This window comes from Centruroides vittatus, unplaced genomic scaffold, assembly GCF_030686945.1.
Source record: "Centruroides vittatus isolate TY-2023 unplaced genomic scaffold, ASM3068694v2 contig_300, whole genome shotgun sequence".
NCBI classification, from domain to species: Eukaryota; Metazoa; Arthropoda; class Arachnida; order Scorpiones; family Buthidae; genus Centruroides; species Centruroides vittatus.
Genome location: NW_027121917.1, coordinates 1,393,020 through 1,416,904, shown reverse-complemented (window position 1 = coordinate 1,416,904; position 23,885 = coordinate 1,393,020). Strand labels below are relative to the sequence as shown.

The window sequence follows — 23,885 nt, the reverse complement described above, 5'->3', positions numbered from 1 at the left end:
AGCCCAACAGAAGTATATAAAGTTCACTTGCATCCCATATCCAGAAAAGTTTGCTCATCACTGATCTAGACTATCTTTGTGTTAATTATCAGTTTTATCAGATAATTTCCCAGATCCTTCTAATGTTTTCATATATTTCTGATGTCATAGCAGATACTGAAATTTTCTTGTCAGTTGCTAATCAGTTTTAAACTTTTTTGACATGTCTTCTAGAACAGGAGTTCCCAACTTGTGTTTAGAACTCTAGGGTTCTGCCAATAAATCTTGGGGTTTCACAATAAAATCTGTTGAATCTAGTGATATATGAATGTACCAATGCAGATTTGGGATGTGAGGTGTAATTGTTCCAGTCTTGGATTGAGTCCGCTTATGACTTATCCTGTACATGTGCTAGATTTATTTATAGCTTTATAAACAGCAGAGAATGATTTATCGGTAATGGAACAAATAAAATTTATGATATAATGTTTGAGAAGATAATGAAAACCATAAAAATGGTAAAACTTACCCTAATACTAGAAAATCATTAAAAAATAATCTTAAAATTACTCAACATGTAAATAATAATACAATCATTAAATATACTTTAATTCATCAATATCTACAGAGCAAGCCTATTGAATCTAATGATGGGAGTGGCCAGTCACTCTTGATGGTACTGAACATACTACAATACTGGTGACAAGACACTCTTGTCAGACAAGTGTCACATGTTGCCAGTGGGTTAACTCCTTGTGACTTCTTTTAGTTCCCAAAAATAAAAATGATGTTCAAGGGTTAATATTTCAAGACAGTACAGAAAACCAAAAAAGAATCACATGTACTGATTGAAGCACCACAAAAGAACTTCCAGAAAGTGTTTAAAGAATAACTGAAGTGTTGAGATTGGTTATTAAATCACAAGGGAACTATTTCAAAAGAGATAGAAGCCAATTGTAAAGTGTATCTAAATTTCTTTTGTAGAGATTTTTTATAATATCTTATACATGCAGGAAATTTTGTTTTAACAATATGCAATTTTTATATAATTATATATTTATATTTAAATGTATTACATTGTAATTTTTGCAAAGAATTTTAATTAGACAACAGATGAATGTTAGTTTTCTTATCTGTACATATTTTAGGGTATGATATGATGGAATCTAGAAGACACTATTTCAGTAGATTCTGCTTATAATTTCAATACTGTTATCAGTCAACTAATATCAGAATCAACATGTCCCAAAACACAAATTAAGTAACATTATGAAATTTTGTCTTATTGTAATTTTAAAAGTCATAGCAGGATAAACATGGTGAATTGGCCCCAGACAGATAATGAGATGAAAATTAGCCAAAAGTAAGAAACAGCAAATGATTACTTACTGTCCAATATTAAATCAGATTTTTCATGAATTTCAAGGTTATGTACAAAAATGTGATTTTTGAATTTTTCAAAATATTACTGTTTCATCAAATCACATAGTAAAAAAAATGTAATTACTGAAAAAATTACACACAAGACAGTTTATATTAGAAAAATTTTTGGCACAAAATTCAAATAAAAAGTTAAAATAAATGGCTCCATTGGTTTAGAATAGAAACAATTTCAAAAAATTTTTAGAAATCTTTATATTACCTCTAAATTATACTACAGAATATTGAAATAATAAATACAAATTATGATCACATGATAACATGTAGTCATTGTACTAGGAATGACTATTTTTACTAGTTTTTCCTTGGTGTCATAGCAGTGTGAGTTTATCAGTGCAAAAAACAATTATTAACTTTATTAATTAATAATCTGTTATGAATAAATCTGAAATGTGTTGTTATAAAATTGTCTGTTGAAGAGAGAATCATAAATAACACTCTAGAACAGTGGTTCACAACTTATTTTTATTGCAGAACCCTTTTCACCTTAGTAAAAAATAATGGAACAGTGAAGATTTCCAATGATACTCTTATAGACTATTGCGTCAGTGAAGATCTTTACGATAATCTATCTTGAGTTGGTTCCTACGCCTCAAGAATGTTCTTATGTTGGTTCATAGAAAAATACACCTCCACACACAAATTATACACTATTTATAGTTTATTTACAATTGGTAGGATATACAAGCTTGAAAACATAATATTTACTAGATAACAACAGGTGGTGTATTACGTGTCAGCTTAACCTTCGGGAACTACTATACTCTGGGGAAAACTCCGTCTACTTGTAGAGTTGGCTCAGCTATACTGCCTGTCCAGTCTCCGCACTTACCCATCCCTGAGATTGTTATCAGAGGAGAACACGCTCTCTACGCTCAGCAGGCTGCCCAAGTGCCTGAGACTACCATATTATCAGTCTCTTGCCTTTCTCACCATTTCTCTCACTACTCTTACTATTTAAAGAGTTTTTGGATGACGACTTCCTATCCTACCAATCGGGAGTTTTCCTTTCCTCGGAAGCTTTCCAAAATGTCGACTCTTCTCCCAACAAAACAGCTTACCATAACATCCGTCACTTGTTTACAATTTTTTCTAGTAAGCTAACATGTGACAAATACATTGCCCACCCACACACAAGTCCCATAAACAAAGATGATACTCCCTTTGTTTCCCCGACTGTTTACAAATATAACACCAGGTGGGACCAATTTACAAAGTCGTGTCACTTTTGTCCCTACTCTGTTAAAAGCATCCTTTACAGGAACCCTGACAGTTTTTACTGATTTTAGATAAAACAGCAAACAGAAAAACCAAAACAATTTATTAAACATGCAAAAAAAAAAAAAAATTTGACATAAAAGATTGTTACAATTTCTTGAAAGATTTCATGTTAAGAAAGATGGAAAGCAAATATTATTACTTAAATTTGAGACAGAGATTACAGGATGACCGTCATGTTGTTGGCTGCCAAAAACAGTTGTTTTTAGGGTGGCATTTTTCTTGATGATGAAACCAGTTTCAGTTGGCCAAAGTTTGTTTTTTGTAACAAATATTCTTTCTCAATAGCTTAAAAATGTTGCAACAGAATCCAGTCTGACTAGGCAGGTTGTATTTCCTGTGCAAAATTCTGTTGTAGAAGAAAACTATTAACAGGCTATCATGCTCTTCAGTTTCTATGCCTTCTTTGGTCTTGGTGACTGCAGGCTTTTTCACTGCAATCCAGATCATAGCCATGAAGCCTGCTTTCATTGCCAAGGATGACTTTAGTTGAATAAATTTGAAATTATCATTTGCTTGATCATGAAGCTGATGGCAGAAATCAAGATAGTGTTGCTTTCGGTTGAGATTCTTAGCCTAGGGATGAATTTGGCAAACAAACTAAAGATGCTAAAAAGCATGCAATAAAATATCTGTTGGTGTAATGAGCTAATCACAGATCACTGTTAAAAATAAAAATTATTATTATTAAATCAACTTTCTAGAAAATTATAACAACTTGAAATTAAAGAAGATATTTTGTTAATTTTGTAAACAACTAACAATTTTGTGACAGTTATAATGTTTTGAAGTATTTTGCTTTTAATTGGTAGTAGAATCAATTATTGTAGAGCAATCTTTATATGTTTTGCTTAATATAAAAAATAAATCTGATTTCTTTAAGACAAATTATATTGTAATAGCATATTAAAATGAAAATATGCAAAAGTGTATAATAAAGAAATGAATTAACAATTAATATGTTTTTTATAATTTACTTTTACGTATTTATAATGAAATATGATATGTATTTATCAAAATTTTTTTGAAATTATTCTTTTCAAATTTTCATTGTATTAAGAAAATGTTAGAACTATCAGAATAACTAGCTTTTAATTTTGGAATCTGATTAAATTGTGATTTTGATCAGATCTTCCATTTATATTCTGCTCCTCTAGGTGTTTCCTATATTAAAGCATATTCCTTTAGGCTTTGTTAAGTTTCTTAAATGTAATACAATCTGTATAAAATAAATAAAATTTGTTATAATTCTTCTATATAAAATGTAATAATTTTGATTACTTTGAAAAATGTCTATTTACAGGTAACCTTTTGGCTAACGCCACCTGGAACAAAAAGCAGTTTACTTTCACAAATAATTGAAAAATCGCCAATTCTCCTATTATTTACACCAAGAAATCAAATGGCTGGTTTAGCACCATATTATGATTTAGTAAGTTTGATATTTTTTTTTTTAATAAAACTTTCATTATTGATTCATAATAATTTTATAATTTATTTTATAGCTAAGAGAAACAGCTCTAGAATTTTACAATTGTAATGCTTCTACTTCTGTTAAATCACTTATACAACATTTGGTATTAAAACGATATGCTTTACAACAGGAATTGAATCATCTCAAAGATAAATGTGCATCATATATATCATCATTTCAGGAATATAAAAGTTGTAAATATTGTACTCAGCAATGTTGTAAATCAATAGAAAGTAACCAGTTTCCTCTAAATAAATGTTCATGTGTAGCTTGTCTTTATTCTGGGGAACAAAGAAAGATTTCCAGTAAAAGTAACTGTGATAAAATTATTTCCAAAACCATAAAACATGTCAAGATTCCAAATTATTTGTTGTTCCATAGCTGTGCTAACATTGATTTTGAATATCCTCTGAATTATGGTTCTTATCATCATATATCAGTAAATTGTCAAGATCAAAACTTTAAAGATGAATTTGCTTCAAATATTCTCTATGGAAGTAAATCAGTAGGTGTACAAGATGATAGAGTTATGAAATTACTACAGATTATGGAAAAGAAGAAATGCAGGCATTTTTATGTAGCTATGAATTACAGCAATGTTATTTTTCCAAATGTATCTCAGGTGATATCATCTGATTGGAGAAGCAATTTTTCAGGTCTTGGTTGCAGAACAAATCGTACTCTGAGTTTTGTTGCAATGGATGCTATAGAGTTCCATACATTTGCTGAACATTTAGGTTTTGATATACTAAATCATCCTCATCAGACAATTGTTGTGATATTAGAAGCAAAAGTAGGTATTATATTTTAAAATATTATTAATTTATATTTTTATTTAATAAAGGATGTATACTAATTTTTCCAGCAAGAGACGCAATATCATCTTGAAGGAGAAATAAATAAAAATTCTCTAGGTAATTATAAATTGTTTTAGTAATGTTTGCTTTTATAGTATTAAGACTAAATTTTTTAAATTAATATTTATTTCAATTCATGTATTTTTTAAAATTAGAAACAATTGAAAGAAGCTAAATATATAAATAAAATAATGAAACATAATTGATTATTGATGAAATCATATTTTCTAAATCACTTATTAAAATAAAAACAAAGACCTCAGCAGCAAATATTGATGATAGGGGGTCAAGGCAGTTAAGGCATCAATCAGCCCAATGCTCTGGGAACCTGTGTCAAATCTAGACAGTCAAAAATCCTTGAATTTTTTGTGGGCAGTCTGTCCCACCTATGTCAGACCCTGTTCCTCACCACCCAGTTGCATCATTGTAGGATTGGTGTACCCATGATGAGTATGAAAAGTCCCTCTTAGTATCCATGGCAGAAAGAGTTTTAAAAAAGTAGTGAATATTAATATGTCCTTAACTCCTTGGGACTCCGGCGAATTAAATACTTTTTAATTTTAATGTAGTTAAACATAAAAACGAAAAAAAAATTATAGAAATGTGTTAATTTTGAAGAAAAAGCTTCAAAGTATAATTTCCTTTGTCTCGCCTTAGCGCGAAACTTGACACCGATGTGTCATTGTTTACACAGCTGGATGACCTTGAGAACAGCTGGTGTCGTCTTTCGCGGGACATTCTCATGAAACTCTCGGGAGGAGAAGGGTAAAAAGTAGGGTGAATACTAGATGGCGGTATATTTCTAAATATTTTTTTAAAATTACGATTTTAATTGAAATTTCCGACCCCCCGACTTAATTAAACGTATATATAATAAAATCTATTAATTAAAAAAATTAAAAAACTATTGGATGCTGTTTTTGACATCAGAAAATAGCTTTAAATAACTTTACCGAAGTAAAATCGACGCACTAGAACTTTAGAAAGATGAATAAAGTTTTATAAAAAAATCCCATAAAAAAACCATTAAGCGTTAATTGCGTGTCATTAAAGGTTAATTAAACTCGCAATAAAATTTTTTCGCGCGGGTAAAAATTTTTCAAAAAATTTGGAGACTTAGAAAACATCCGAAAAATCAAAAAAAAAAAAAATTTTTTTAGGGGTCCTAAAGGACCCCATTTTTTGTAACGCTATACAACTTGCCCGAGATATCTCGGGCTAAGGCTGAACGCGTTAATATTAAATACATGTTTTTAATTTTTTTAGAATCCAGTTTAAAATATGATAAATTTTTAAATGTATTTATTGATGATAGAGTTGACATTTACCATTTTTACACATTATTTATTTAAATTATTTTTAGATTAATTATTTGCTTTATATAAATTGTTGTTAGAAAGAATTGCCTGAACATTTTTGATTATACAATGTACATTTTTGTTAAATTTTTTACATATTAAAGATATGAAAATACTCTAAATTTCATCTTTGAAGTGATACAAATATAAAACTTAAACCTGAAGTCAAACAATTGCTGGATTAAACTGAGCTATACTTTATTTCGTTTAATGCTTGGTAGGTAATTAAATGCTTGGCATTAATGCTTCATTCTTGTAAGGAAATTGGAGTTTATAATAGTTAATATTCTGCTAAAAACATAGATTGATAGGTAAATAGGTTTGTTTTTTACAGTTTTAGTATCATTTGGAAAAATTGGTTGGTGTTATTTGGATAGACCTAGAATAAGTTAAAATTTTTCTTATAAGGGAATAATGTAATTCTTACAGATTTGAATAGCAGGAAATCTGCTATTTGAATCATTTTCAAGAATGCGTTAGATTTGAATAGTGGAATATGGCTGTATATATATTATTTAAATTTCTATTTATATATATAATTTAATGTAATAAAAACTTAATTTTTATTATGTTGAATTAATAAATTTTTGTCAGACAAATAAGATACTTTTAATGTAAATTTAAAATGAAACATGATTTATTAAATGAAATAATTTTATTTTTTAAAGCTGAATTTGTTGTTAGTTATACTGAAAACCTGCTCAATCGGCATTTACGAAGTGCTGTGAAATACAAGATGGGCTGTGATACTTCTCCTGGATTTGAAGGTGTTTGTGTACACGAAATAACAACAGATAGATTTCAAAATGTTGTTCTTGATACAGAAAAGGTAATAAACGATATATTTGAATGTGTACATTTAAGTATACATCCATATTTATATAGTGGTTTGTAATTTTGTAATTAAAGCAAATGGAATTATTTTATCATTACAGTGGACCCCCGATATAATGCGCATATCGGGCGGGAAACAGCACCCACATTATAAGGTGAACCGCATTATACCGAGCGACGCGCTGTAATGTGGTTCACCTCTTTACTTTAGCAATAATTCAAGCTTTCCTTTCACACTGTAAGCTTTTCATCATGCATACAATAATTAAACACTATTCAAAATACATGCAGGAACTCAATACATACACAATTACTCAATACGCAGTAACAGTAAAATGCACTACTCACTAATGTCGCACGGACCTGTATAAACGTGTTTGAGCTTATCGTGTCATGAACATTGCCCGTGCTATAACTGAGTGCACGGTATGGTGAGCAGCGCTATAACGAGGGTCCACTGTATTTGCATTGAATATTTATCTAATTGGTAGTAAGAAGCTATTATTGAATTATTCCAGAAATTTTATTTTATTTACAATGATAGTAAATCAGTGTAAAGATTGATAAATGGAACATTGTAGATAGTAAGAAAAGTATCAGTAAAAATGTATTTACTGATACTTTTTTATAATGGAATGCTGAATAAAAGAATACATAAGAGTAGTAGTATTATTATGTCATACCTCTAGGCTGAAACTAAACTCAAATTATTATTACTTACCAAAGATGGAAAAGAAAAACTTTTCTGTAGCCAATCATAAATCTAAATCACTGAATTATTTTTAGAGTGTATTTTAAATTAATTAAACAGCGAAGTTTGACTGGGAAGGGGGAGTGATTACCCATTATATACTTGTGAGCACTATGTTGGTCTTCTTTTATTGCTAGACTTATTACACTGTCACTGGACATAAGTCTAGCAATAAAGAAAGGCCAACATAGTGCTCACAACTATATACCAAGACTAGGTTAGAAGCATATCATAGTTATTACCCATTATCTTACAGTACAATTAATAATTAGTATTAATTCAGAAAATTCTGATAGAAAAGATTGATCTAGACTAGAACTTAAACTTTTAAATTCTGCTTACCTTTAAGATACATTACCAGTTATTCTAAGCAGATATCTGGCTGATCATCATCTCCAGACATGTATTAATTCATATAATACAAAATCAAAAATATAAAAATAATATAAAATTAATTTATTTAACTTTTGTACACAATGCATGTAAGTTTCCATCTATTCTGTGATATTACAATTAATCTAGAGATTGCATTTGCAATCTGTACACTTTTTATTTCTTTTTTTGTTTTTAAAATCATACTGGTGGATTTTAAACATACCATTTTCAACACTTGAATCTCCTTCACTTTTTCCACTTTCTTAATTTCAAAAACAAAGAAGAAACTAAAAGGAATAAATGAAACAAAATTATACATTTATTTATAGTGGAATGAATAAGAACACTCATGCCCAAGTGGGTATAATGATTTGGGTACATAATTCTCGTAAGAAAAATATCCTTCATTACATATACTGGACAGAGAGAATCATAGAAATCCGTTTAAAAATTAACAAAGGTAATTTAACCATTATTGGCATATATGCTCCTGAAGAGGGCTGAGAAGAAGAAAACAAGGAATTTTATATAAAGCTGCAAGAAATTCTTAATAAAGTTAACAAGAATTATTACATCATAATAGCAGGAAATCTGAATGCAAGAGTGGGAAACACTCTGGTAAATAAAAACATTGGAACTTTCTGAGAGAATCCTCACAACAGAAATGGTATTAAACTCGTTGACTTTGTTGTTTACAATAATCTTAGAATAATGAATACATTCTGTAATCATAAAAATATATGCAAATATACTTGGCAACGACAGCAGTTCAAGTCAATCATAGATTATTTTATTGCTAATGAAAAAATGTCAGATCATTCAGAGGATTCGAAGTAGGCTCTGATCACTTCCTAACCCAAGCAAAATTAAGAATCTCACCAAGATGGCTAAAAAAAAGAAACCAAACATTAGACATGAACCCAAACAAAAGTTTAAAGTAAAATTATTCTACGATGATAGTATTAAATGGTTATATACTAGAAAAATTGAAGAACATATGAATAGGATCCCAGAGGATAGAGATATAGAGAGTGAATGGAAAAATATCAAAACAATAATAAAAGCAGCAGATGCCAAATCTCTGGGCACAGATCAATTCCTGTAGGAGAAAATCAAAAATATGGGACAATGAAATCAAACAACTTATTTTACAGAAAATTAAATTTAAGTAGTAAAAAAGCTGAAGATGCAATAGAATACAAATGCTGTAGAGCAATTGCAAAAAGGGGAATAAGGAAAAGACGACAACAATTGTGGACAAAATTTATTTCACAACTAGAATCAGATCTCTACAAAATAACACCAAATGCCTTCAAAATATTAAGATTTATGAACCAAGAAATTAAAGAACCCGTAAAGATTAATTTTGGTGTGATAAACGACCAGTTCCTTAATTATTATCAATCACTTTGGACATGTACTAACAAGATTTATGAAAGCAATAATCAAAATATGATTGAATTATCACAGGAAGAACTGTTTAAAAGTTTAACCAAAATGAAAAATGGAAAAGCAGCAGGAGGTGATGGCATAAATGGAGAGTTATATAAATATGCTGGTGACAAATTTTACAATAGATTATTAACATTCTTCAATAATATATATGAACAAGCCTGTATGCCATTACAATAGAAGAAGAGTATTGTACTGCCTAATCATAAAAGGGGAGATAAGCAAAAGTTAGATAACTACAGAGTATGCAGCCTGCTAAATACCTGTTATAAAATTTATGCTAGAATTCCCAAGAACAATTAAAACAAGAAGGTGAAAGATTTCTTTTGGAGTATCAAAATGGATTCCATAAAGGTAGATCTTGTATAGACACTGCTTTCTCCATTAAATTATTTCTGGAGAAAGGAAGAGAGTTTAATCTGAATACACATATAGCATTTATAGATTATACCAAAGTTTTTGGCATGATAAAAAGATCTAAACTTTTTGATATCCTACAAAACAGAAATATAACAAATATTTTACTTCAAATTATATGTAATATCTACAAAAATAATATCATTCAATTTAAGTTCAACAATGCTACTTCAGAATATAGAAGAATAAATCAAGGAGTAAGACAAGGATGCCCATTGTCACCAACACTTTTTAACATATATATAGATGATAAAATATGTCAATAGCAGGAAGAATATACATTAGGAATTCAGATTTCAAATGATATAAAATTCAATACCATGCTATTTGCTGGTGATCAGCTTGTAATAGCTGATTCTGAAGATAATTTACAAAAGGGTTTATTTACCTTAAATAAAATTTCAACTGCTAAAACCAAAGTATTGGCATTTAGAGGGACAGAGCCAATATGTAGCAAAATAGTAATTAATAATACAATTTTAGAGCAAGTGAATACTTTCCTTTATCTTGGATGCAATATTTCCTATGAAGGAGAAAAAGACATAGATAAAAAACACAAAATTTTTACAAGTATTAGAAATAAATACTAGTATAAAACCACACCTTGTACAACACATTTCAGACTGAAATTGTATAAAATTCTGGCCCTTCTGACTCTTTTGTATGGAAGTGAAGTCTGGGTCCCAAAGAAGAAAGATATTAACAGATTACATGCAGCTGAAATGAGGTTTATGCACTGAACTGCTGGATATACACTACTGGATCATCGTCAAAATCCAGATAATTTGGAGGAACTCAGTATGCAACCATTAATTGAAAAACTCTTCACATATAAAGAAAAATGGCTTCAGCATGTCTCTAAAATGTTGCCAGTTAGGATACCTAATGCAGTTTTACAGTATCATCCAAGAGGACAGTGATGACCTGGATGTCCACAAAAAAAAAAAACAACTAGACCCTGTCTAGTTCAGACTGAAACAGGTCAGCATGGCCTAAATTCATGAATGGTGTATGATGATGGTGATAAATCTTCTTTACCAGTTTTTCAAATCACTTCTATCCTATTCCAAGTCCTTTCTCTTTTAACTTTTCTCAGTTTTAAAAAGTTACAGATCAACAATGTACAGACATATAAAGATGGACTTTATAATGTTCTTACAGTTTAAAAGAGAAACATTATCAATCATCTATATCATTCTTATCTATATCAGGTTTATAAATGTTTTAAAATTTGTTCATCATCAAAAATATAATACAGTAGAACATTGATTATCCAAAAATCAATTATCTGAAAAAGCATTTACCTGAAATTGACTTCAGAGAATACCATATAAATTATGAAAATATTATGTAACAATTGTCTGCAATCTTCTGTAGGACCACTATAAAGCTATTTTGTTACCAACATTAATGTTAGGTGTTATTTATTGCTGTACAAATATAAAAGCATGATTAATGAGTCACATACTTCAATGTAGCAAATGCTTTACTTTTCTTATTCACAATGAAGCATTAGAAATGGCATTGACATGGCTAGAAATGCATCCTGAAAGAGATCTGTTCATGTTTAAGCAAGCAGGGATTTAGCAGAATTAGAAAGAAAAAAATGTGCAAAAGAAAGCAAAATTAATAATTTATTTCAAAAAAAGAACTGTAATAAATAATTTTTATGTGAGTTATTTGAAATTGTTCCAATCTGATTTTTTTGGATAATAAATGCTCTGCTATAATTCAAAGAAAACTGTTATGGGTTATTTTCATGTTTTGGATGCAAAATGTAATAAATATTATATTTTGGAATATACATATTCAACTTCACAAAATATATTAACAGGGTAAAAAAATGCTTTAATGGAGCGTGAAAATTTGAAAACATGAGATAATAAATAATGTCCTGGTGCTTTTGAGATTACTGTTGATTTTCAGGAATACAAAAGAACAAACAAATTTTGTTACCACAAATAATATCCACAGCATCTTGGAAAAAATTATTTTCAAAAACCCAAAAGTATAGAAATTACAATTACATGAATAAATAACTGAAAAAATTACATGGAGTTAATGATTTTGAAATTGCTTTCAACCTTACATACTATAAATCATGAGAGTTTCAACATATGTTTGCCTCAATTTCATGTAATTTTAATCTTAATTTCTGTAACTTGAGTTTTTTTTAAAATAATTTTTGTCATTGTGGTGTTCATGTCCTTACTTCCATATCACAGAAACTAGTTTGTGTCGTCGTATTTCTGAAAATGGTCAGTAAGCTTGAAAGCAACAGGTCAGTATTTTTTCTAATTTTTATTGTCACTTTTTTTATCGTGTTTATTTTTTGTATTAGGCATTTGAAAAACCATATGTATTCAAAGTGATTTGTTCTTTGTAATGTTTTGATTACACTTAATGATTCTTTTAAATTTAATTTTATACAATAGGCTTTGCTTATTGTAATTGTAGGTATTATTTTCAATCATTCAATGCCATCAAAATTAGCAAGTTCCAAAACATACAAGTCAAAATACACTGATAAAACATATTGTAGTCAGTTTCAGTTATCATCATTATCTTCATCATAGTTAGATACACAGCATGCCTATTTACTACATGGTATGCCCTCATAAATAGTGAGTTTATAGAAAAATTATTAGAATTTGGTTTATTTGGTTATGGCAACATGACACGTGGGCGATCTGCCAAGGGGTGTGCCACCTGGGAGGACTTTTATGGGAAACTGACGCCTATTTAGGTGTTACTAACATGAAAGAAAACTTAATGTGGCCAGCCCATTGAAGTTCAAAACCACGACCAACTACCAGTGTTCGGTGGTTTTATCCACTCAACTACTGGTGGGCACTTATTAGAATTAAGAAAGTACCATTTAGAAATAAAAAAACTGGTGTGCTATCTGCTACAGGTCACAGTAATGATATAGTGCATCTACTTTGTGCTATATCATTGTTGTATCATTTAAGTGAATATATTTGGTTTTTTAATTATAATTTTTTTTGTGTGTGTGTGAATTATATTTAATTTATTAAATATTAAATTTTTTGCTAATAGATGATGTGAGAAGCTGGGGGTAAAGCATGAGGCTTTTCCCTTCTGGTTGGTGAGATTTGCTCACAATGTCAATGGATGGTGTTCTTAAGTTATCCTTTCTTCTAGAAAGTGCAAGTGGGAGGGTTAGTGAGGTCATTGATAAGGTGATACATGAGATAAACAAATATTTAGATAACTTAACAAGTTTAATATAATAACAAAGGATTACAAGAGAATACAATCAGAATTAGAAAACTTAACAGTTATTTGATTAAATGGGTCATTATGGATCCAACTTTTCAAGTGATTATATGTCTACTTATAAACTAAAGACCAAGCAAGAGAGTTTACATAAAATGGTCAAACATAATACCTCTTTTTTATCGTAGTGTCATTAGAGTGAGAGGTGTCTTCTTTCTTCTTGATGATGGTGACTGGTAAGGGGATAATTCTAAGGACGATTGGGTGCAAGCCCTTTTTATTTGCACTGATCATGGGAGTAACATCAGGTGATTTTGATTTAATGTGATCTAAGGTTGAGATGTCTCTCTTGTCCAGCTGATAACAATTTTACGATTTTGCCAGGTTGCTCTGATTCTTTTTACCATATAAGGCAAACAAATTTGAAGTTCTTAGATGTCATCAATGAGGGTGTTTCATCTTATCTCATAATTTAATTGATTTTGATGGTTTCCCCATTAATAACCATTTGTTTGGATTTATTCTGGAAACATATTCAAAACATCGTTAAACATTGTTGATTTGTATGGTTATATGATTGTTTTTATCTATTGGGCAAGAGGTCAATGGAAGGCCAAGTGGTGGGAAAAGAAAGTGGGTTTTTCTACTTCAAAAATTAACTACATATTAATTTAACTAATTAATCGTGCTCGGAATCTAACAATGGCATTACATGTAAAACAAGCAAATTGAATGTAAACAGAAAAATGATATATAGAAATTCAGTCAATATTTTGGGGTGGAATGTACGACATTATCTAAGTTAGAAGTATGTTAATGTAACTGTCTAGTTTCATAGCAATTGGTTGAACAGTCTAGGTGTGCATAGCAAACAAACATCCTCATTTATACATAGATAATTAATTACAAAATTTATTATTATAAGGTCTTCAATCATAACTTTATATCTAATTTATTAGATAGTTAAAATCCAAAAGTTAACAATATGAAACTTATTAACAATGAAATTTAATATTTACAAAAACTACAATAGTTTATAATTAACAAGTTTCTGTTGTAGAAGTTTAGAAGTTTAAGTAACACTAACATGTTAAATAATACAATAACAAATATAGGAAAAATTTACTTAATTATGAACCAAATTACTAATTATTTTGAATAACAAAAGCAAAAGAATTTAACGGTTTTTATCTGACAAGAAATGCGTAACTTAAATCTACAAACAAACAAAAAACAACTTTGCAAAATTTACCTTACAAACACAACTTTTCTCAATTTGAGAAAAGTTGTATTTGTAAGGTAAATTTGTAAAGTTGTGTTTGAATTTTCTACGAGGGCTATTTTTTAAATAAGGTCCTTTTGTGAATGAAAGTGAGAATAGTGCGCAATCACGGCAGTACGCATGCGCTTCTGCTCCGAGCAAGCTTGGCGCGAGTTTTGACGCAATTTGCAGCCATATCGTCTGTCTGTATGCTGAGCTGTAGAAGTTTAAAATGTTTAAGAAAATTGAGTCTCCCGCCAACTGTGAGATACGATCTGTTATTCGATTCTTGAATGCAAGAAACTTGGCAGCAGCTGATGAGCCACGCCCTGGCCGACCTTCTCCGATTTCTGAAGATTTGGTTCGTGATGTGGATAAAAAAATTCAAGAGGACTGACGATTCACGATTTCAATGTTATCAATTGTATTTCCACAGATTTCAAGATCAGTTTTGTATACCATTGTTTCTGAGAAACTGAATTATCGAAAATTGTGTTCTCGGTGGGTTCCAAGATTGCTTTCTGATGATCACAAAACAAAAAGATTAAACAGTGCTTTATCGTTTTGACTCGATACGATCATCCACACAGTCCAGACTTTGCACCCAGTGATTTTCACTTGTTTCGATACTTAAAGGAGTTCCTTGGTGGTCAACATTTCAACGACGAAGAAGAAGTGAAAACTGCAGTCGTGGATTGGGCTTCTTGACAGGCGGCAGATTTCTTTGAAGTCGGAATTCAAAAAATTGTTGAGCGGTATGACAAATGTTTAAACAAAATGGAAATTATGTAGAAAAGTAGATAAAAGTATGTAGAATATGGGAAAAAATATATTTTAACGATATTTACAGTATTTTTCTTCTTATTAAAAAACAGACCTTATTTAAAAAATAGCCTTTGTAATTATCCATCACAGTTGGTGTCTGCTGGAAGCCACATCTGAGTTTCTTTTTTGCAGACTTTTAAGTGCTGAATGTGACATCACGTTTCTAATATCATTGTATGCTCATCTACATATTTATTTGCTAACAATTGTTTTACAAGTCTCTTGTCTCTTACCAACAATTTCCCATATAATATTTAATAAAATATTAGTATGTATATAAAGTTGATTAAATTGCACCACAACATAATGATTTAATAATAAATAAGTAAAAATCAAATAAAATATAACTTCAGAAAATTTAGGCTCATTTCCTCACATTATATGCATATCATTTTTAATGTCATAGTCCAAAAACCAAAATTTTCACTAAATTGTCATCTTATTTAATTGTCTTGCTTAGCATTTTATTGGTCAAAATTTTTTAATCATTTTTGGCAGTTCCCAAAGTGAATTTACAATAAGCAGATTATATTTTAAAAAATTAATTAAAATTATTATATAAAAAATTAATGGTTGAGATTTAACAAGTTTAATATAGTTTTTCTTATAAAAAATCGTATATAAAATATAATAATTTTATTGCTGATTTCTTGGAAATATTAATATAACTTAAAATTTATTTATAGGATGTTGTTGTTATGTATTATGCTCCCTGGTGTGCATTTTGTGGTTCAGTAGCTCATGTTTTTCTAACGGTTGCAAGATACTTTGCTGGAATTAGTGGCATTATATTCGTAAGGTGAGCTAAATTTATACATTTCTTCGATAATGTAAATAATAATGAATGTACAAAAAAACTTAAAAATAGTTTTTCTGTTAATGATATGACTATTTTGTCTCTTTATTTTAATTACATGTAGAACTTATTGCTATTGATTTTATATGGCATTTTATGAAATTACGATGCCATAAAGAATTTTTTTAACTCTATTTTTTTTATCACTGTCAATTTGAGACAAAATATTAAGTTTGATTTTTCTTATCTTGTTTAAAATATAACTTTTATCTATTTTTGGCAAGATTGATGTCATCAAATGTTTTTGAAATATACAAGTAATAATATAAAAATTTTTCTTTGATTTTTCTGTAACTTCGTCTGTAGTAAATAATGCTACCTCTCTCTTTATAAATAATATGAATCTCTTGTGTTATTTTGCTATTTTTGCATTCAAGATGTAACTGTAACAATTGATTATTATGACATTGTGTTTCATTTGCTGTTAGATTTTAAAAAGTCTTCTTATTTTAGCCTTACTCTGTAAATCTGATTTATATTAACGAGGAAAATATCATAGAAGTGATGAACAAAGCTGTAACTCTGATTAACATGAAAATCTCAAAGCCATCCTTGCATTTCCAGTAAACACATTTATTAAGAACATAAACGTTTTTGGCATATTTTATAAGCCTGCATCAGGTTTCTAATCTAGTTTCAATTTAATAATGCTCAAAATTGGAATATTACTCAGTTAATGACACTGTTTAATTTTAAGATATAGAACATCCTATATTTCTCATGTGTTCATAATTAAAAATGTAATTTAAATATATAGTATCATATATAAATGTATTTGTATAATTATAATAAATAAAGTATAACATTAGATGATTTATAAAAACAAATGAAGCTATGTATTTTTCTACATGTTGTGGCTGACTTCCAATGAATGCATTGCAAGTCAGCCACAATGAAACAGCCTGTGTGAATTGTCATATAAAGATTGCCATGCAGCAGGTAGAGATTTGCAGTCTATGATTTGTGCATCCTCTTTTTAATATGGCCTTAAATATTTCTAATCAAATTGTATTCTTTATTTATCATAATCATTTATATTTATATATGATACTGTTTTTTTAAATTACATTTTTAATTACAAATGCACAAGAAATATAGAACATTCTACATCTTAAAATTAAATAGTTGAAATGTTAATCGACTTATCAATTAACATTTCAATTTCAAACATTATCAAATTGAAGCTACAGTAGATTGAAACCCTGATGCAGGCTTATGAAATGTGCTGAAAATGTTTGTGTTCTTAATAAATGTGTTTGCTGGAAATGCAAGGATGGCATTGAGATTTTCATGTTGAGGAAAATATCAAACAATTGTGAAAATTCATCTGAATCTTTATATTTTATTAACGAATGATATAGTTTCTAATGTATGATAGATACTATTTATACAGATCAGATAATTACGCTTCAAAAACTAGAAGGACTTGCATAAATGAAAACTAACACCTAAAACCAGCACAAAGTAACTCATAATAGTAATTTGGTTTACAATTTTTTCAAACAAAATGAATATAAATTCAGTTTAAAATTATTTGTCTGAATGCATGGAGTTTTACATGTGCAGTTAGGTAAAATATTATGTTACATTTTTGAAAAATAAAATACAAATACAAATTGTATTATGGAAGTACTGTACATATTTGCATGTTATTGTGATAGACTAATAAACATCTTACTGTATGTGTCAGAACCATCACTAGTGACAGAAAAAGTGACTTTATATCATTACAAAGAAAGTGCACAAAACTGTGGATTATGTACTGTTTCTTTAAAATTAATCCTCACTCCATTCTAAGTACACTGTATATTTCAATGACCTTCAAGTATTTAAGGTATGTCTTATCAGTAACCCTGTGTAACAATCATGTCCTATAGATCAACACGTCTTCATTTCTGCCATAAGTTGCTAGTGGTTGTATTTGAGTTTAATTTGTTCATTTAGTCTGTTTTCTATGTATTTTCCTAAAGATGTGAAAACATTAGTAAAATTATTAATGTTTTTAAGATATTTAAAATAAAATAAAATACATAATTTTGAGATGTAGATATTTTTCTACATTACATTGTGAAATTAAGAAAATTCTGAATTTTTTTAAATAATTTAAACTGGCCATATGAAAAAAATAAATTTTGCTTCAAGGTCAGCTAATAATTCAATAAGTTTATCTTGCAAATTGATGTCTACGTTTTCAATTTGAGAGGAAAATGGTGCCATAATCCATTCTGGGATATCAATACTTTCTAAATCTGCAAAATGCTATACTATTAAATTTGTTGAAACAATATTCAAAAACATAATATTTGTGATTTTAGTTTCAATTTTTCCATTGACCCCCCCCTCCAATAACGCTATACCAATTACTTTGATGACCCATTCTATACTGATCCCACAACCCTTTCAAGTATAAGATTACAGTCTTTTGTTCTCTTGTTAGAACCTTAGGTCTTTAACATACTACACCATATGACAGGGACAAAGAACTAAAGTTCATTATGTCTATTGCAATACAACATAATTACTCTGCTACCCTTATTAATGGATTGGTACACCATCATACACTTAATAACACTTAATAACTTACACTTAAAATACATTTAATAAGGACTATGCTTGTCAACAAAGGGGGGATTTGTGGTTATTACTTATAATAAGGTGATGCCAAGCATTTATAAAGAAATTGCCAGAATAGTTAATGTCAGAATTGTCTATAGGAAGAACTCAACCATCCTTGCATTAATTAGGAATGATAAAGATCCTGTGGATGAGTACTATACACCTGGTGTTTATGCTAATCTGTTACATGACACTCAATTGGACTACTTTTTAGTATACATCAGAGCAACTGTCAGGAGTCTTGTTTTAAGAGTAAAGGAGCATGTACATGATGTAGTAAGAAACAGTCCAACATGGCACTTTTGTATAAATAATTAATTTTTATTTCTTTTACTGGCTTTTGTGGTATTTTGTGTGTAGTTTTATTCTAAACCATTTTTTCTGCTGTACAGGTTGTGTATAGATGATTGAGTGACATACTGACATACTGTAGCAGATACTTTAAGAATTATGAAGTAACATCCTAATTTTTATATCTTGAGAGCTATTAGATTTTTTTCTCCTGTATTAGTATTTCTTGTTTTATATATTATTACAGTTTTGCATCATAGGCAATAGGTATATAGACAATAGTTTATTCTAAATTAGCTTTTTGAGACTAACAAGACTAACATCAATTTTTTGAACTTAAAATGTAGAAGAAACATTTTTATTTCTATATCTCTATATCTCTATGACCTGTGTTTATATATATATATATATACATATACATATACATACACACAGTAATGTATGTAATACTCTTTGGATATGATAAACTTCTGCACAGATTGTTGCAATTACACATTTGTACAAAGCATGGGTTTAGGATTCTGGCCTTGCCCTTACTTCTGTATTTTTCTCAAAAGGTATTGTCTACAAAAAATTATGTTTACTTCTCTTGTTCTCTGCTAGAGGCAGCATTATCCACTTCAATTCCTCTATGTCTTTTCACGTAAAGTCTCTAAGAATATGTAAGATTTACTTTTAATGCCAGTCTGGGTTTTGTTTTTAGTAATTAATTCATAGCAACACATTTTAACAATGTTTAAATATCAATTTCTTCAAAGAAACTTTTCTTTTCTTAAAAATTAATTGATTTAACTTCACAGTTAGTTTAACCGTAGTTATTTCATCTGTACCGCATTTTATCAGAGACAAAGACTATTGGGTTTTATCCTCATCATTCTTTATTCCACTATGCATTTCGGGTGCAATCTTTTTCGTCTATTTTGCGCCCCTCAGCAGGTGTTACATTTCTACAAATGGTAGAGAACACATTTATTACATTGATTATTGTAGTTGAATTTTTCATACAAGATTATATAACATTATTACAGTTTTTTGTACATGTCACAAGTAATTATTACAATTATTTAGATTAATTTATCATAAATTAGAATTATTACAAGAGATTATTACAAATTGCATTATTGTTAATATTATAGTGAACTAATCTTTTCTTATGCATAACGTTAAGACATTCTGTTACGAGGTGTTGATGTTTTCATCCCCCAAGGCATTTCTAACGGTCCTTCTTTCAGTTTATTTGTTTTTCTTAAGTCACTCCCATTTCCTCCACACTACATCTATCTCCATGCCATTGTAAACATAAACTTAAACAATGGAGATAGATGTAGTGTGAAGGAAATGGGAGCGACTTAAGAAAAACAAATAAACTGAAAGAAGGACCGTTAGAAATGCCTTGGGGGATGAAAACATCAACACCTCGTAACAGAATGTCTTAACGTTATGCATAAGAAAAGGTTAGTTCACTATAATATTAACAATAATGCAATTTGTAATAATGTTATATAATCTTGTATGAAAAATTCAACTACAATAATCAATGTAATAAATGTGTTCTCTACCATTTGTAGAAATGTAACACCTGCTGAGGGGCGCAAAATAGACGAAAAAGATTGCACCCGAAATGCATAGTGGAATAAAGAATGATGAGGATAAAACCCAATAGTCTTTGTCTCTGATAAAATGTGGTACAGACAAAATAACAACAGTTAAACTAACTGTGAAGTTAAATCAATTAATTTTTAAGAAAAGAAAAGTTTCTTTGAAGAAATTGATATTTAAACAATATAAAAAACCGCACCATTGATATCTAATACATTTTAACATGTTAAATAAAATTAAACATAAAAAAATTTAAAGGATTTGCGAAATGATTTGATAACACTGTCACTTTCTAATTGAATGGAGTTTTCCAGTTCCAGCATTGGGCGTTTGTTTGGCCCTATTTATAGGATTTTGTCTGTCCAATAACTAGGGACAATTCAAGTCACCTGAAGAGAGAAGAAACAAGGAACTTCCTTGTTGGGTTGATATGAAAGTCAACATCTCTCCTCTGGAACTTTCTTCTAAAATGAAAGAAAGTCCCTTGTGACTCATAACTACAAAAAAGATTTTGTTTGTTAAAAGTTTTAAATTTTATCAATTTAAACAAAAAGTATTTGCTTCAGATTCTCACACATGGCTACAACTGGAAGTTTTAATGAGTGTTGTACTAATGATGAAATGTTAAATATTAGAAAAATTTTGGTATTTAAAAGAAAATTAAACTCTAAGGAACTTTGAATAATTTGGTAAATGGTAATATCTGATTTATGTCAAATATTTTAATTTAATATAAGGTCTGAAATGATGAATACTGAATTATTTAAAATTTAAATGTAAGAGTATGATTATCATAAAATTAATTGGAGAAATTAAATCTATTAATACCTGAATTTAGGAATTTATTGGTTTGACTGTTTTTTTGTGTTTTTAGGATCAATGGAGATGATCATGATCTCCCTTGGGAATTCACTGTTGACAAATATCCTTCAATTCTGTTTTTTCCAGCAAGAAGGTATGAACTTAAATTTTATAACTTTAACAAAACTTTTTGTTTATCTGAAATTTCCACTTATAATTTCAGAAAACCTCAAAGCGTTAAATTTCCACAAGCTCTACCAATAACCCCTGTAAACCTTCTTCATTTTGTACTGATGAATGCTCAACCAGCAATTCGCTGGAAGATTTCATTACAATTATGTAATAAACGCTGTAAAATTTACAATTATGTGAAAACAAGTTCAAAAATTCCACATCTATTTAGAGAATTGCATTTATTTTTAAATCAGTTACATTTTGTTCAAGAAAATCTTTATAAAGTCAGAAAAATGAGGATATTTCCAGTAGGAAAAAAATCCAAAAACTTATTTAAAGAAGATAAACGTCAACTTCAAGAAGACATGCTGACAGAATATCATCAGTGGTTAATAGAGAATATAAGAAAGACAAAGAGGAAAATAAAATTGGCTCGAAAGTTACAAAGTATATTAAGAGTAAAGGGAAGTCTTCAGATAGCGGAAAAGCTAGTGTTTCTTCAGAATGACACTTCAACACTCAACAAAGACAGATCTGAAAATATCAATAGTAAGCCACATAAAAACAGAAAAGAAAAAGATGAGTTATAATATTAATTTCTTACAGTGTAACATTTGTCATAAATAATCTTACACTGTAGGAAATTATAAATATTTGTAACTTATTGTATATATTTAACTGCCCTTACAATTGTCTAAAAAATGGACTAGAATGTTTTGGGCGAATATTTATATGCAAAGTGCCTTAACGAGATAAATCCTAAAGCAGTATGTGATATGATGATTAAAACTCAGTACAACTAGTCAGTGCGCTATGTTAATTTCACATCAACGATGTTTGCTTAAAGAATAATTTTCTGTAGATTGTCTGAAGTATGTCTCATTGTAAACTTGTTTTCTTGATATTTTCATATTTACAATGATTGGTTTCAGATGATTGAAAAGTACATTCTCTTATTTAAGGTAATGGTTTCTCGGTATTTCTCAAATCCATGGACCATATTTTAAAAATATCATTTGAGTCGTTCTATGATATAATAATTACATAGGAAATGAGAAATACCTATATATTTTTTTTTTAAACTATTCTTGTTTTTAAATAATCATTGTTGCCAAAGTGTTTAAAATATTCTGAAAATAGGTAATATTAAAGTAGTATTAAATTGCAATTTGATAAGAATATTTTTAATAAAACTTAGGAAAGTAATATTTACTTTCCTTATTTCTGTAATTTGTACATGTGTACAGTTTAAATTTCTATGTACTTACGTACATCGGGTTGGAATGTTGTTGAATTTTTATGCAAGATTTGGCTGTTGAATATAATTGAAAATTGTGTATGAATAAAATTTTGATTTTGGAGTTCTTAATTTATTTCAAAAAATATTGTAGTTTATGTTCAGCTAGTATTTTGTCATAATTAGTGTTAAAGTTGTAGAATATAAATTCTGAATAGAATTAGCGTTAAAAAATATATATAATGATTTTTATAAGTTTAAACATTGGCCATGTGATTCCCTTTAAGTTGTTCTATTAAAGAAATACATTGAAATTGAGTGTCCTGTTTGTATTAAACTTATTAATTAATCATACATTGCAAATAGTTTAGTTCCTGTTTTATGAAGATTTATTTACTAAATTAGATTATAATAACGTAAATGTGTATAATAGAAAATTTTAATAACATTAATAAACATGTGTTTCTAAAGTTAACACACTGTAAATTTTTCTTCTTTATGCTATATATAATTTAATACCTGTATTAGTAAATGAGAATATATTTTTACCCTTTGAAGACTAAATCAAAAATTAAAATATGCTGGAAATGTTCAAAAAAGTTTTGTTTAATGAAGTTTGCCTTAATGGTACCCCATAAGAAAAAAGTTCATTACAAATAGTATTAAAAACCAAATAAACTTACAAGGGGACTAACAGATTTCCGATTTGGTTCAGTTTGATGCATATAATACTACCCTTCTGGTCGGAGGGATCTACATAGGGACTAATA

General features: G+C 29.0%; 1 protein-coding gene across 1 annotated transcript in view; it reads left to right on the top strand.

Annotated features, from left to right (window-relative positions):
- Positions 1-23,429, top strand: part of LOC136972682 (thioredoxin domain-containing protein 11) — a 52,007-nt gene extending 28,578 nt beyond the window's left edge. The window contains exons 7-13 of the mRNA XM_067267287.1: positions 4,001-4,129; positions 4,203-4,964; positions 5,037-5,085; positions 7,055-7,215; positions 16,228-16,340; positions 21,778-21,858; positions 21,928-23,429. Coding sequence (XP_067123388.1) covers positions 4,001-4,129; positions 4,203-4,964; positions 5,037-5,085; positions 7,055-7,215; positions 16,228-16,340; positions 21,778-21,858; positions 21,928-22,468 — 1,836 coding nt within the window. The 3' untranslated portion in view covers positions 22,469-23,429. The remainder of the gene's footprint in view (positions 1-4,000; positions 4,130-4,202; positions 4,965-5,036; positions 5,086-7,054; positions 7,216-16,227; positions 16,341-21,777; positions 21,859-21,927) is intronic.
- The last annotated feature ends 456 nt before the right edge of the window (positions 23,430-23,885 follow it).